General features: G+C 48.2%; 1 protein-coding gene across 16 annotated transcripts in view; it reads left to right on the top strand.

The window, feature by feature from the left end:
- The window catches only part of FRMD4A (FERM domain containing 4A), a 357,158-nt gene that overhangs the window by 316,994 nt on the left and 26,604 nt on the right, over positions 1–13,560 (top strand). For all 16 annotated transcript variants that reach the window (XM_030290804.4, XM_072918958.1, XM_030290830.4 and 13 more), the window contains 3 exons: positions 808–884; positions 5,230–5,368; positions 11,116–11,257. In XM_030290804.4, the coding sequence (XP_030146664.1) occupies positions 808–884; positions 5,230–5,368; positions 11,116–11,257 (358 nt within the window). The remainder of the gene's footprint in view (positions 1–807; positions 885–5,229; positions 5,369–11,115; positions 11,258–13,560) is intronic.

Raw genomic sequence — 13,560 nt, 5'->3', positions numbered from 1 at the left:
AGCTGGGCGTTATTTCACGGGAGGACTGTGGGCACAGGGGCCGTGTAAGCGCATCCCACTGCCCAGGAGCACGCAGAGCCCTCCAGGGCTGGCCCAGGCTGATTCAGGGGCGAGGACACACCACATTTCACTCCCATGAAAAGCTTCGTGCCTCAGTTTACCCCTTGGTGGTAGTGTTGGCTTTGTCCCAGTGCTGCTCTGAGATATCCCGGCAGGGCAGCCTGTAAAACAGAGGCTGAGATATGACCTGCTTATTGCCGTGGTTTGGGAGCGCCCGGAGCTTTGGGCATTGCCACCACGAGTCTGACAGCACCCGGGACAGATAAACTCCGCTCGGCTCATGCCCGTGCCAGTTAAAAGCAGAGCTGGGTATTAGCACTTGGGTGGAGCAGCGGTCTCATCTCCTTCACACCGGGGAGAGTCTGCTGTGCCAGAGACCGATCCACCAGCCCAGGTGCCAGCCCTCCAAGGAAAATGTAGTCGAATCCCTGTTTGCCCGGAGCTTGTATGTGTCTTCAACACATTTGGCCCCTCAAAGTGAAACCACCGTCTTTCCCCGCCTGCACCGAGCTAGCCACGGGCAGCGGGGGCCCGGCGAGCGGGAGGGAGGGAGGGAGGGAAGGAGGGAGGAGGGAGGGACGGAGGCCGCCGCCCGCCCCGGGGCTGCCCCGCGGGTGCGGGGCGGGCGGGACGCGGGGCCGGGGCGGGGCGGGGCGCAGCGGGGCATTCCCGCCGGGAGCCGGGACCGGCGGCGGGCAGGGCTGGGCGAGGCACTGGAGGCGCCTCATCCCCTTCTTCTCCTTGCAGATCTTTCAATGGAGGCAGCTGGAGAACCTCTATTTCCGCGAGAAGAAGTTCTCGGTGGAGGTGCACGATCCGCGCAGGTGAGCCACGAGACGGGCAGGGCTGAGCCGGGCTGCGCAGTGCCGAGTCGGGCTGAGCCGGGCTGTGCAGTGCCGAGCCGGGCTGAGCAGTGCCGAGCCGGGCTGAGCCGGGCTGTTCAGTGCCGAGCCGGGCTGTTCAGTGCCGAGCCGGGCTGCGCAGTGCCGAGCCGGGCTGAGCAGTGCCGAGCCGGGCTGAGCAGTGCCGAACCGGGCTGCGCAGTGCCGAGCCGGGCTGAGCAGTGCCGAGCCGGGCTGAGCAGTGCCGAGCCGGGCTGAGCAGTGCCGAGCCGGGCTGTGCAGTGCCGAGCCGGGCTGAGTCGAGCTGTGCAGTGCCGAACCGGGCTGTGCACTGCCGAGCCGGGCTGAGCCGGGTGCTGCCTCCGCTGCTGCACGGGGCTCTCTGCACTTGATAGCTGGGGAACACACAAGGGAGAGGCAGCGGGTACCAAGCCGGGGGCTGCTGCTTCCTTTCAGCGAGACATTCCGGGTTCTGGTCTGCGTTTTTGAGGATGTGTTTCCCCTCGGCTCCTAGCAGGTTTTTTTAAATCCTTTCCCTCTCTTCTGGCACCTTGTGACCCCTGGGACTGTGCCGCTCCGATGCTTCAGCTGCACTGCTGGCAGCCCTCGTGTGTGAAAGGGGGCTTTGCCTTGTCCCCGTGTTTCACTCAGAACCCGGAGATGAGCGCCAGATTTTGTACTCACATGTTTCTTTGTAAATAAATATTCAGTAGTGCAACTGAAAGCAATGGCACAGAACCAGAGGTTTACCACCAGCAGCCTGGATGAAAGCCCATCAGTCTTTTTGGCACAGGAGCCTTTTTTTTTTTCTTACTTTGGAATCCTAATATGAGAGTTCAAGGGACTGTGCTGCATCCTATCAGTGCATTCAGCACTTCTGGTGTGTTAGCGTTACTGGATGGTTACTGCGCACAGTGAGTGTATAGCTCTGAAAGATGTTCTGACTAAAAGCAATGTCTTGTTTGCACTGTAAGTATGATATTCTGCCCAGACTGATTTGATTTGTTGCTGGCAGTAGCATGTTCCACTGATCACTCAGCTGTGATCCAGTTTCACCTGTTTCCCATGCCTATCTGTGTACTAATATATGTACTTTTATTAGGGGAATTTTGCATGCAGTTTCTCTCCTTATTTACCCTGATATGAGCACAGCCACACCAGTACAACGTGTGCATAGGTGCCTGTCTGCATAGGTGCATTTGTTAAAACAAACACTGAGTAAAGCAGCTCATGTCATTGTGCAGCTCCAGGTCAGCAGTACCTCTAAGCATCTGCTTAATATTAAGCACGTAAACAGTTGAATGAAATCTAGCAGAGTGAATTCCCAAAGTCAAGAATACACTGGGAGATATTCCAGCAGCAGGAGCTGGGGGTAGTGCACTCCTTCCCCCAGCAAGGCTCCAGCAGCCGGAGAGGCATCAGAAACGCGTGCTGGGAGCGACCAGCAGCCAGGAGCCCCTAAATGCCCTAAGTTCTGCCTGTTTCCTGGAAGGAGCAGTTGCAAGAAAAAGAAAGGAAATAGATCTAGGACCTTAAAATTATGGTGACATTTGGAACTTGATGTCGTGCATGAAATGTGACCACACAGAGCAGCCTCTTCTCTCTCATTTGTATTTAGATTATAGGAATTAGTGACACAGAAGAGCTTCCGTTCTTTATTCCGTTGCTCTGACTCAACACCAGGAGGACAAAGTCCTGGGCTGTCAGCCTGCTACATTCTTGCTACAAAGCAATTTGTTTGGTTGGATTTTGTATACTTCTGATTGGGTTTTGTATCCAGAGTGGCACCATCCAGGTGGAATGGTACTCAGGCTGTAATGCAGCGCAGCACGTTGCAGTGGCATGGTGGGAAGACAGCTCTGGTTGTAGTCTCCCAGCCAAGTGGGATGGACTCCTGCAAGGAGTTGTTCAGCGTGTGGAGGTGGAGGAGTAGCCAACGCAGTGCTCTCTCCACATTCCTCTCCCCGTAGCCAAACCAGAGCCTGAGTCAGCGAAGCCACAGTCAGGAGAGCGAGCACAGCTCCGTGGTTGTGGCCAGGGCTGGGCAGCACAATGTAGGTTTTTAAGCCCTGCTTCTGCCCATGGCTTCCTGTCCCCAACAAGCCATTTAACCTCCTTTTACTGCAGTTACTTATCTCATAAAGGAGGAAAATTATACATTTTAGGTGCAGCATTTTATCAACAGGATTAATTCCATAGTGCATGTAGCATGCATGGAGGGAAGTCATGGAAAAAACACCCGTGATCCATATCTCTCAGATCTTCAAACACAGCCATGAAAAGCAAGTCCACAGCTCTGACCAACAGTCTGCAGACGTTCTAATGGAGTCTGCTATTCTGGTGGGAAACATGTACAGATTCCAAAAAGGAAAAAAATTAGAAATCACTGCTTTTACAGTGAAAAGATGAATGATTTGCAGAATAGGTTTCTAAGAATTCAGGAGTTTGAACTGAACAGGGTGACACCAGAGTTAAAGCTTCAGCCCATGTTTGAGTGCCTTAATTCCTTAGAGCTTTATGTGCCAGTGTGCTGCAGTGGTTTGTGTCCTTAGACCAATATAAAGCATCCAGAGTTGGATCCACTCTCCAGTCTCAACTTCAAGAACACCTCCCAGCACAGCATTCATTCCATGCCCAGTGACAGAAATGAGGCAGCCCAGCACCATCAGCCGCTGTCCTGTTGCATCCTTGGAGACTTTTCTCACAAGAACAATACTGGTAACAGGACAAGGTCTCTAGCACCATTCACAAGGAAAGGACTCGGCACAGGGTAACACTGAAACATGAGATCCCAGTTGTCTCAGACCTTGTTTGCATTGGCCACGGCTGTTTTCTCAGAAATTTCACTCTGATTTGTAGCTCCGTAATTTGACTTTAACACATTTTGAAGCACTGAAAAAGCCCTGATGCAATGGCTGTCAGCCCTCTCCCAGACTGAACATTGCCAGTAATTCTCATTTTGCTGCAGAGTTCTGGCTTTCTTTCTTTCTTGGCTCTATCACAACTTTAACTGTTCACACCTCCATGCTCACCTCCAACTTTGGACAAGGCAGTGGCCCACAAGCACCAGAAGAGACGTGGCCAGTGCAGATACAGGTGCAGGAGGGGAACCTTAGCAGGCTTGAGGACTTGTGAGTGCTGATGAAAGAGTTGACTCCCCCTTGCATGGCACAGTAGAGCTCCTGGGCTGTCCTGCAGTGTCACCTCCACACCTGCACGACTCAGAGTCCCTGTTGACTGTGGACTCTGACACCCCTCTGTAGTGTACCCCAGGCTGTCTCTTGCATTGGTCCCTCTTCACCATCCATGTCCCTAAAAGTGTCACATTTCTGTACCCATGTCACACCATTTCATAATCCTACTCTACCACAAGACCCATCTTAACAGACTGGAGTGGAGGCCCTCATTTGTTTGGGGCTCTGTAGGTCAGTGGTGTGGTTTATTCCAGCCAGAGCTCCATCCCTGCAATGGGAGGAGTTCCACAGATTCAGGCTGAGAGCCTGAACATGCACTGTGTTGGTGTCAGGGGCTCTGCTGGTGGGGTTGCTTTTGAGGGATGGGGAGGAATAATCAAGCAGGTTTGTACAGCTGTGAAAGCATGGGGAAACTTAACCTGTGTTTTTTTGCTCATGTTTGAGAACAATTGGGAGTCCCAGAGAGGAAATATTTAGCTCTTATTTTTCCTGTTTTTAAATTCACTCAGCTAATCACTGAGTCCCATTCTTCTCTCCAGGGCACTAGGCAGCCCCCTCTGAGCCTCACAACTCCCTGCCCCCATACCATGTGGCAAATCCTGCTACATCTGTTCACAAATGGGGAAATCAAGGTTCTTGAAGAGTTTCTCTCACACTCTCTAAAGTAGCCTTTGATCCCGTGGATCTTTAGTTGTTACCTGGATCCTAATATTTGGAAGCCACTGTCCAAAGCCAGAGGCAGTGGAGGGTGTGAGCACTTAGCCTCAGATGTCTCTGCATGTGATGAGACACAGAGGATTCATGCAGACTTTGGCCTTGGTGGCTCCTCTGGGATATGCAGCAAGTCAGCATCAACCAAACCTGGGGATATAGTCTAAGCTGGGCAAACTGGATGATCTTTACTGTTTGATAGTCCTCTGCAGCTTGCTATCTTGAGGAGATATTTGAAGTAAATGCTCTTCTGGCTTGATTAGATATTAATTGCTGGTTTCTAAGCATTTTTTCCCATTAACACAAGGGTGTACACAGTAGAGATAGCAGCTTTTACTATGAGATCTGTGACAGGTTCTGCCACAGAAAGCAATCTGGTGAAACCTTTGTGTAACCCCAGTTCATTCTTTTCTCCTCTCCAGGGCATCTGTGACCAGAAGGACTTTTGGGCATAGTGGCATTGCTGTGCATACGTGGTACGCCTGTCCAGCATTAATAAAGTCTATCTGGGCTATGGCCATTAGTCAGCATCAGTTCTACCTGGACAGGAAGCAAAGCAAGGTAAGCATGGGAAGTGCCAGTTGTGGTGGGTGAGTCCTTCTCACTCCCCACAGTTCCAGCCACATCAAGTCCAGATGGTGGCTTCTTTCCTGCCCTACCTTTCTGCTCAAGATCAAAAAAAAGGTGAATTGACTGAAGATATTTTCTGGTCCTGACCAGACTGAGAAAATTTGTATTCGAATTCATGCCTATGGGAGTAAGGATTGAGGAAAAGGTTGTATTGAACTGTGGCCAAATTGAAGGAGCCAAAGTTAGCAAGCAGATAGGTCTGGATGGTTTCCACGTCTTCCACACCTGTCATAAAGTTAGGGCAGCTTCCAATAACTGAGTTCAAAGTAGCTTCACAACCTACAACTGTCTCTGGATTCTCCTTGCTGTCCCTTGATTTTTACTATTGTATTTTCCTAGAAAGGAGGGGAGTGATATTATTTTAGCAGGGGGGCAGGAGGCTTGACAGCCTGGCCATACAAAGAGCTGTCTCAAACTGGTGCTGCACAAAGGGCCACGCAACACACAAAAGAAACCACCTTGAAACCAGAGGAGTGTGTGTTCTTCCTCTTAATTCTTTTCATCACTAATTTTAGGCATACCCAGAGCAGCAGGAGATTGCTTTGATCACTTTGAGATTACTTTGATACAGAGAAAAGACTTCTCAGGCAGACTTCCCTCTCCAGATGAGCACACTGCTGTAAAGCTTCACAGAGAAGACAGAGCCTGTACTGAGTGGGTACTTGCATTGGTCCTCATCTCTAGTGAAATGGCAGAATGTGCAGATGATGGTCCTCCACATGCCTGAAACAATCTTAACATCTTGCAATTGTTGAAAGCACTGCGTGCATTTTCAGGCTGGGGTTTTGTCCTTCCTTGCTCGTGCCCTGGCCCTGTCAGGTCCCTTCACGAGCCAGTTCAGCCCACTAAACTGGCAGAAAAAGAATTCTTTTTCCTGCTTTTCTTTAGTGCATTATTTTTTCTGCCAGTTAAATGAATTGAGTTGGCTTTCTGGAATTATGTGGAGGGCCAATGAGTGTGCTGTTAGTCCCACTCATTCTAAGCCTTTCTGGCATTGCTTTCCCCATCATAAGCTCTGTGACTATTTTAGAGGGGGTGGGACTTTTGGATGCCTTGGGCATGGTTGCAGTCACTTTGGCCATGTCTCATCTAATGCAAAAATCCAGGTTTCACCATAGTTGCTGTAAGCTGTATTGAATTTAGGGATGAATTTAGGAACTTCCCAACTTCCTAAGTGCCAGCTGCAAATGGACAAAAATTGCATACTTACTGATGTCAAGGGAAGCTTTCCTGTCCCCTCTCAGGACCATCAGGACAGTGCATAGTCCTCTCTGTCAACTCAGGGATAAATTTCAAGCAAATAGAAATTTATTTTTCTTTACTTTTAGCCAGATGGATTTGCTGATCTAGCTGCAAGGTATTTAGGTCACAAGCAACCAACAAACAAAAGGAGATTCCCTCCTCCTCCCATTTCTTTGGTAAGAAACTGGGTCTCTGAAACACCCAGGACTTCCCTTCAGTGACTCCTTTTGTTGTTGGCAGATTGTGTTTCAATTTTATCTCCCCTCTCTCACACTTCTACAGGCAGCACCACCCACCAGCCCTCGTTTGTCAACCTGTCACGTCTGTGACCATGTCAGCATGCTTTGTCACAATAATCCCAGTGGTCATGCTGAGGCTTTGAAGTTAAGGCATACAAATATTTTTGTCCCTTTCTCTTAAGGGAACTGATATTTTCATGTGTTGTCCTCATCTTTGACATGACACTGTCAATATTGATAGATCCATCAATTTTAATTGATCTGCTCAGTTCATCTTGCTGGTCACTTCAAGGACACGGTGCTCATATGAGCTTCACTTTGGGAAACTAGTAAATCATACCCCAGAGTGGGGTTTTGTGAAATGTCTTTGGTTCAGCTCTCAGGGGCCTAGACAAACATTTATTGAGTTTCAGGTCGCATGGGTTTGCAGCCCCTTAAATCTCAGGCCCCACTTCAATTGAATCCTCAACTTCAAAGGAAAACTTAGATATTCCTTCCTTTCATGTCCAAACTTGGCATTTCATATCATTTTGACAAAAGAAAGAAAAATAAAAACAAACTTAGAGTAAAAAGCCTGCTGGAGCTCACTGCACAGCTGAGCCTTTGCTTCAGTGATGTAGATTAGATGGTGGGAGATGTGACATAGTGATAAAGAAAGCTTGAACTCTGCTCCTCACATAACTGGGCACCAGTTGGATCTGGACCAACAGCTCCACTGGAAAGAAAACCCTTCACTTGATTTTAAAAAGAAATAAAATCCGCTTTGCCTGGATTCTGACCCTTTTGCAAGTGAGGTCCCAGCCATTTCTGCAGTCTCACTCCGTGCTGAACTCCTGCCAGCTCGCCGGGTTCCCAGCGTCTCGCTCCCTGCTGATCTGTCTCTCTCTCCCCCTGCAATCAATGCATAGCATGGAGAGTGAAAAGATCCCCAGCTTCCCAAGTAAGCTTGTCAGCACGCAGAACTCCTGTCAGCTTCCCTTTTTTTCGAGAGACAGATGCAGCAGGACTTGAAGGCGTGTCTTTGCTCTGTTGACTGCACTGAGTCAATCAAACACTTGGCCTAGAAACCTTGAGAAGTCCCATTTTGTGGGAATTTTCAATACCACATTCCTCCAAGTGCAAGGCTTTTTGGCTGAATGAACTGGTAGAAAATAGGCCAAGGCTTTGAAAAAATCACATCCAGGAAAGCCCCATCACTGCAGCAAGAGGGATAGATTCATCCCTAGTGTCCATCTTCTTCCTCATTTCACTTACGGATTTTTCTTCACCCTCTGACCCTGTCAGAACAGCGCTGGGGATCAGTTTGGCTCCATGCTTTGAAATGACTCATGAATGAGCCAGTCTTTCTCCATGTAAATGAGACTTGGCAGGTCTGCACTAAGTGCTTTAAAATTTCTGAGCCTGGAGGGACTGTGGGGCTCGGGGGTGTAACGCAGCTTTGCAGTGCTGTGCTGCAGCACACAGCCTGCACGGGCCAGTGCTGGCTGCTGCTCAGTGGCCTGTGTGAAATGGGCTGTTGCTCTGATTCCTGCTGCTGCTGAGAGCCTGTCCAATGCACGAGACCACCCCACGCTGACTGGCATTGCTGCAGGCAGCAGGGACTGAGCAGCGAAGAAAATTAACCCCATTCCTTTCAGGAGATGTTTCATCTGCCCTGTTCAGTGCAGGGCACCATTAGCACAACTGCAATTGGATCTAAAACCTTCTCTTATGGTTTCAGCAGGTTTGAATTGTACCCTCTGCAGAGAAAGCTCACTCTGCCCTGCTAATCCTGCCTGCTGGTTTGTTTTTCCTCTCTCCTGGCTCCAGGGATGCCAGGCTTTGGTCGTGTATCACCTTTTCATTTGCCCTATATAGGGTACATTTCCAGCCACTGCTGGCTTGGCCAGGACCACAGCAGACCCAGCAGTCACATTGCCTTCACTCAGCACTTTGGTTGGTGCCCAGTCAGACAGGTAGGGCCAGAGTGTGCCCTAATTTGCACTCTGAAAATGAGTGGAAACAAACTACAGGGCCACTTGCTGTAACTAGTAACAAAAACAGGAAAACCTCTGCTTCATAGAGCAGGAGTGGGGGATGGATCAGTCCATGCAGACTTGGGGTTTGTGCCTTTGTGAGGCATCCACTGCCAGGACTCAGTGTGTTGGGTCAGGCAGACACTGGGCTTGATCAACATAGCTGTTCCTGGGGTTACACAAAGTATACATAACCCTACATATACATAGGGTTATACAGCATATATACACACCTGCAGGGGATTTATCAGCAGGACAAAGGAAGTTGGAAGGTTTGTTACCTCCAAAGGTCTGGCACTGCAGCAAGACAGCAGTTCTTGCTTAGGCTCCTTATCAAGGCTTCAGTAGAAGGAAATCTCATTAGATAAAAGAGTGATTCTCCTCTTCACCTGGAACTAACCTTGCAGAACTCTTTGAAGAAGATGTTTCACAGGCCTTCTTTCTGACCAGAAACATCTGATCCAAGAAGCTAAAGAGTGCTGTCTTTCTCCTGGGGCTGGTTTTAGGGAGGAACTGCTGGAAATGAGAAGTGTCTAACTGGTTACCTTAGTTGAAGAGGGCCAGTACTGGTTGACTGATCTACTCTGATATCTTGTCAGGTAGTTCAGCCTCTGCACTCACAAGGACTGCACTATTCACTCTTGCAAACAAGTGAGAACACATGCCCTGTTATTGGGGTTGTTGTGGAAATAAGCTTGCTAGGCATTTGGGTACCTTGGAATGGTAATGTTGGAGCCTATAAATACCCAAGAATATTAAATTATGATAGTACTTCTGAGGGTGTTTTCAGTGTAAGGCTTTCCCTGTGCTGTCTTCATTTTCAGTCTTAAATTAATCTTAAAAATACAATTTACTACAGGGAGACATTTTCCTTCCATTATTATTTCACTGATACGCAAACAGAGGTGGGGATCACTAAGAACTTAACCTTAAGTGTCTTATCCAAAGCCCCACAGCACATAATTAATAGAACTAAGAAGCTCAGTTGTGAGCACTCAGCCATCAGTGCAGGCTTAGTTCTTGTTGGAATGGTTTCTTCTTCCTAAGGATGTGAAGTAACACTGAAAATCCCATCATGACCAGCATTCCTTGTTGTCCTGTTTCATGTTATTTCCAGTGGCAACAGATCACACCCTGGTATGTGGACATCAATCAGCTTTGACTTGTTAGTACAGTAATGATGTGCCCATCTCCTGAGTTGTATGGCCAGGGCTGAGGCTCTTCTGGCCTTGAGAAGGTGCAGAGGCGAATGCTCAAGTGATCTTGAACTGGGGCTTCACCTCTTTTTTGATAAAACTCTTCTTGCAGTTGGAGAGTCTTGGCAAAATGTGCCAACAGCTTTCTGTGTTCTGGGAAATTAAAGTTGCAGGTCTGTGGCCCTGCAAGGACAGATTAATTGAAGCTCAGAAGCACAGGGCTTGTAAGATTTGAGCAATGGGCTGAGATGACTTTTGTATGTCTATTCTATATCCTATTCTATTCTGTTCTGTTATATTCATTTACATACTGTGCATTATTTACTTTCTTGTAATTACAAATTGCAACAATCTTGTTGACATTTGGTGGGGAACAATGGCCATGCCCTAATGTGGCCAGTTACTGAGCTGGGCTGGCTGTTTCCTCCAAGAGTAATGTTAATGCTTTAAAGAGATCCCTCACAGCACGGACATTGCATAAAGCTTGTTGGTCTGGACAATAACCTGAATGTGTTTTCCTGTTAGTAGTTTCTTCCAGCTTCTCATGATAACCCATTTAAGTCATGTCCTCACTGTGTCTTGTTCCAAAGCTTACTGATGATTTGTGAAGGCCCCCTCTGGCTTCCTTTAGATGCTAGAGATGGTCTTTAGCTTTTGAGATTTTCAGCAGGTTATTATGATGGTATTTCTGAAGGTTTCTTATTATATGTGGTAAAACAGTGACTCCATACATCCTTTGTTTAAGAGAGAAAAATGTGCATGGCACAGCAGAGAAAAACCCAAACAACAGGAAGCAATGCCAGAATTGTACCCACTTAAGAATGTAAAAAGTACAGCAGTGGATACTGTGCCAGATTGCTTCTATTCTTGTAAAATAATCCAAGTTTGCTGTGGAGGTCTGTTTCCTGCTACAGCAAAAGGTCTTTTTCCTTCTGTGAGCTTTCAAAAGACGTTAAGTCATTACTAACTCCTGTGTCCACCTCCAGTCCAAGATTCATGCTGCAAGAAGTCTGAGTGAGATTGCAATTGACCTGACTGAAACTGGAACCCTCAAGACCTCAAAGCTGGCCAACATGGGGAGTAAAGGCAAAATTATCAGTGGAAGCAGCGGGAGTCTTCTGTCATCAGGTATGTCCTTTCCTTTGTCCTGTAACTGGAGGGAGTAGGGTGGAAAGGGGCATGGCCATGGTATAATGGGGAGCAGCCAGAAGCTGCACTCAGAAATGAAAGTCACTTCCCTTTAGCCTGTCTGTCTGTCCAGGTGGCAGTCCGTCTCTCAGCACATTGCTCCACAAACAGCACAGGCAGCAGCCTCCCCCTCTCTCTTTACCAGCACTCATTTCCTCCTTAACTCCAGGATGTCATCTCCAGCCTCTCAATTTCCAGCTGAAACGTTGTCTCTCTTCACAATTTCTGCCCTAACCATCCCTTGATATCCAGTTTATGCTGCAGCAGATGGGTTTGTGAAGGAGTGCCCAGCCAGCACTGGGGAAGCAGTCACCCAGTGCAGCTCGCAAGGGAAACTGAGGCTGGGAACTGGTGATATTCCTCAGCATTGCTGAGTCAGAGTGCCTTCTTCACTGAGTGTACATCTGCTTTGCCTCTCTGTTGCTGGGATTTGGCTGTCCCAGGTTAACAGAACTGTTCCCTAGCACTCTACCAAACTAGTGCCAGGTCCTGACGGTTTCTTTTTGTGGCTTAGGGTGCTTTCCTGTGTGAGGACGATTGCATGTGTGAGAGAAACCCAAGGGAGGGTGATGCAGGGAAGAGCTAGAGCAGAAGGAGAGAAGGACTGGAGAAGGCAGGTCAGGAGGTTGTGACTCTTTGATACTTTTCTGTCAGTCTGAACCAGGCAAGCTGTGTGTAAAACAGTGAGAAATGTCACTGCAGGCTTAAAGCAGCAGGCAATATTTAGCAAAGAGCTTGAAGCTGCTTAGGGGAGCTGTTCAGGAAGGCAGGATTTATGGTATCACCATAATTAACAGTTTCAGACAATTAAATGCCTTCTGTTAAGCATCACATCAACTTACCAAAATCAAATGTGTTGAGATATGTAACAGCATAGAATAACCTTCTTAGGCTTGGACTAAGGAAGAACCTAAGAATGCAAATGCTTTAAAACTACACCCACACTGATGTTGTAGATTAGCTTTGCATCACTGTATCCTTCATGTCTCTTAAATCCCTGCTTGGAAAATGTTCAGCAAGGGGTTAAAATGTGCAGTGCTTCCAGAGCTGCTTGCTGTGCAATTCCTTGCCTTGCCTGCAAACAGAGTTGCCTTTCTGCTCCTGAGGTCTTCTGACAAAGTATACAATCCACTGTCTGTGCCTCCCATCGCTTGGGGAGTTGCAGTAGTTCAGCAGCTCCCAGACTGGTGTCAGGTTGTTGGAAGTCTTTGTTTGTTTGGCATTTTTTTCCAGCTCTCTTGCTGGAAAGTAAATAACATTAAGTACCCCAAGAAAGTTCTTAAGGTCTTTCCAAGACTCAGCCTCCTGGGCACCATTCCTAAGTTTGTGAGAGCTACTTGGTAGTAATCCTGTTTCCATGTTAATACATGGACTTTTTGTGTTTCTGGAAAAAAAAAAAAAACACTGGGGTCTGCTTCTGCTCTTACACCTGGAGAGAGCAGTAGCCATGTGAAAGCCAGCAAAAAATCAAGCCCAGAAAAGCTGGTGTAGACTCAGTATCTATCAGGGTTAAGTGTATGGAAATTCCAAACTGGGAGCTGCCCATGCTTTTATTTCTGAACTTTTGTGCTCCCAGCACCTTTCTGACTGAGCACGGGATTTGTAGACTCATCAGAATTGCACAAGTGACTAGACCCACCCAGAGTTCATTGACCAGATGAGTAATTTCTTCAGTCCTGGGTGGGTGGATCTGCCTGCCTGGGTGCCTTCATAGAGGTGTGAACCTCTGTTTCTGTCAAGGTGCTGTCTGTGGGCCAGGTGGGCGCAGCTGCCTCCACGTTCCTTCCTTCAGAGCTGCCTGTTACATTCTGCCAGCTCTGAGGACAGGGCTCTCCCCAAAATGTTGAAGAGAGCTGCAGAGTTTGCTGCTGCTGTGTGCCTTCCAGCAGCTACGATAAAGTATTGAGAGAAGGTGTCTGGCAGAGGTCAGGTACCAGGGAATTGGAGACCCTGGATTGCCTCCACACTCAGACCCCTCTGCTCCAAGATTCCCCTCCCTCGAGCCTGGGTGGTGGAGGTGGCCCATCCCTGTCCCACTGGCTGGGAGAGGGCATTCACTGTCCCACTGGGCACAGTCCCTGGCTCTGTCCCAGGCTTTGTGTTTCCTCCCATTGTGCCAAAGATTATCGGCACACAACCACAACAATGATGGGTTATCGCAGTACAGCCTGCACACTGGAGAGAATAAGTGCAAATGATTAAGTGGCCACAGTAGACTTCCAGGCTATAAATAACTCAAGTGA

The sequence above is a fragment of the Taeniopygia guttata genome, chromosome 1A (genome assembly GCF_048771995.1).
Source record: "Taeniopygia guttata chromosome 1A, bTaeGut7.mat, whole genome shotgun sequence".
Taxonomy (NCBI): Eukaryota; Metazoa; Chordata; class Aves; order Passeriformes; family Estrildidae; genus Taeniopygia; species Taeniopygia guttata.
Note: the sequence above shows the minus strand (reverse complement) of the source record. Positions and strands in the feature narration are given on the sequence as shown.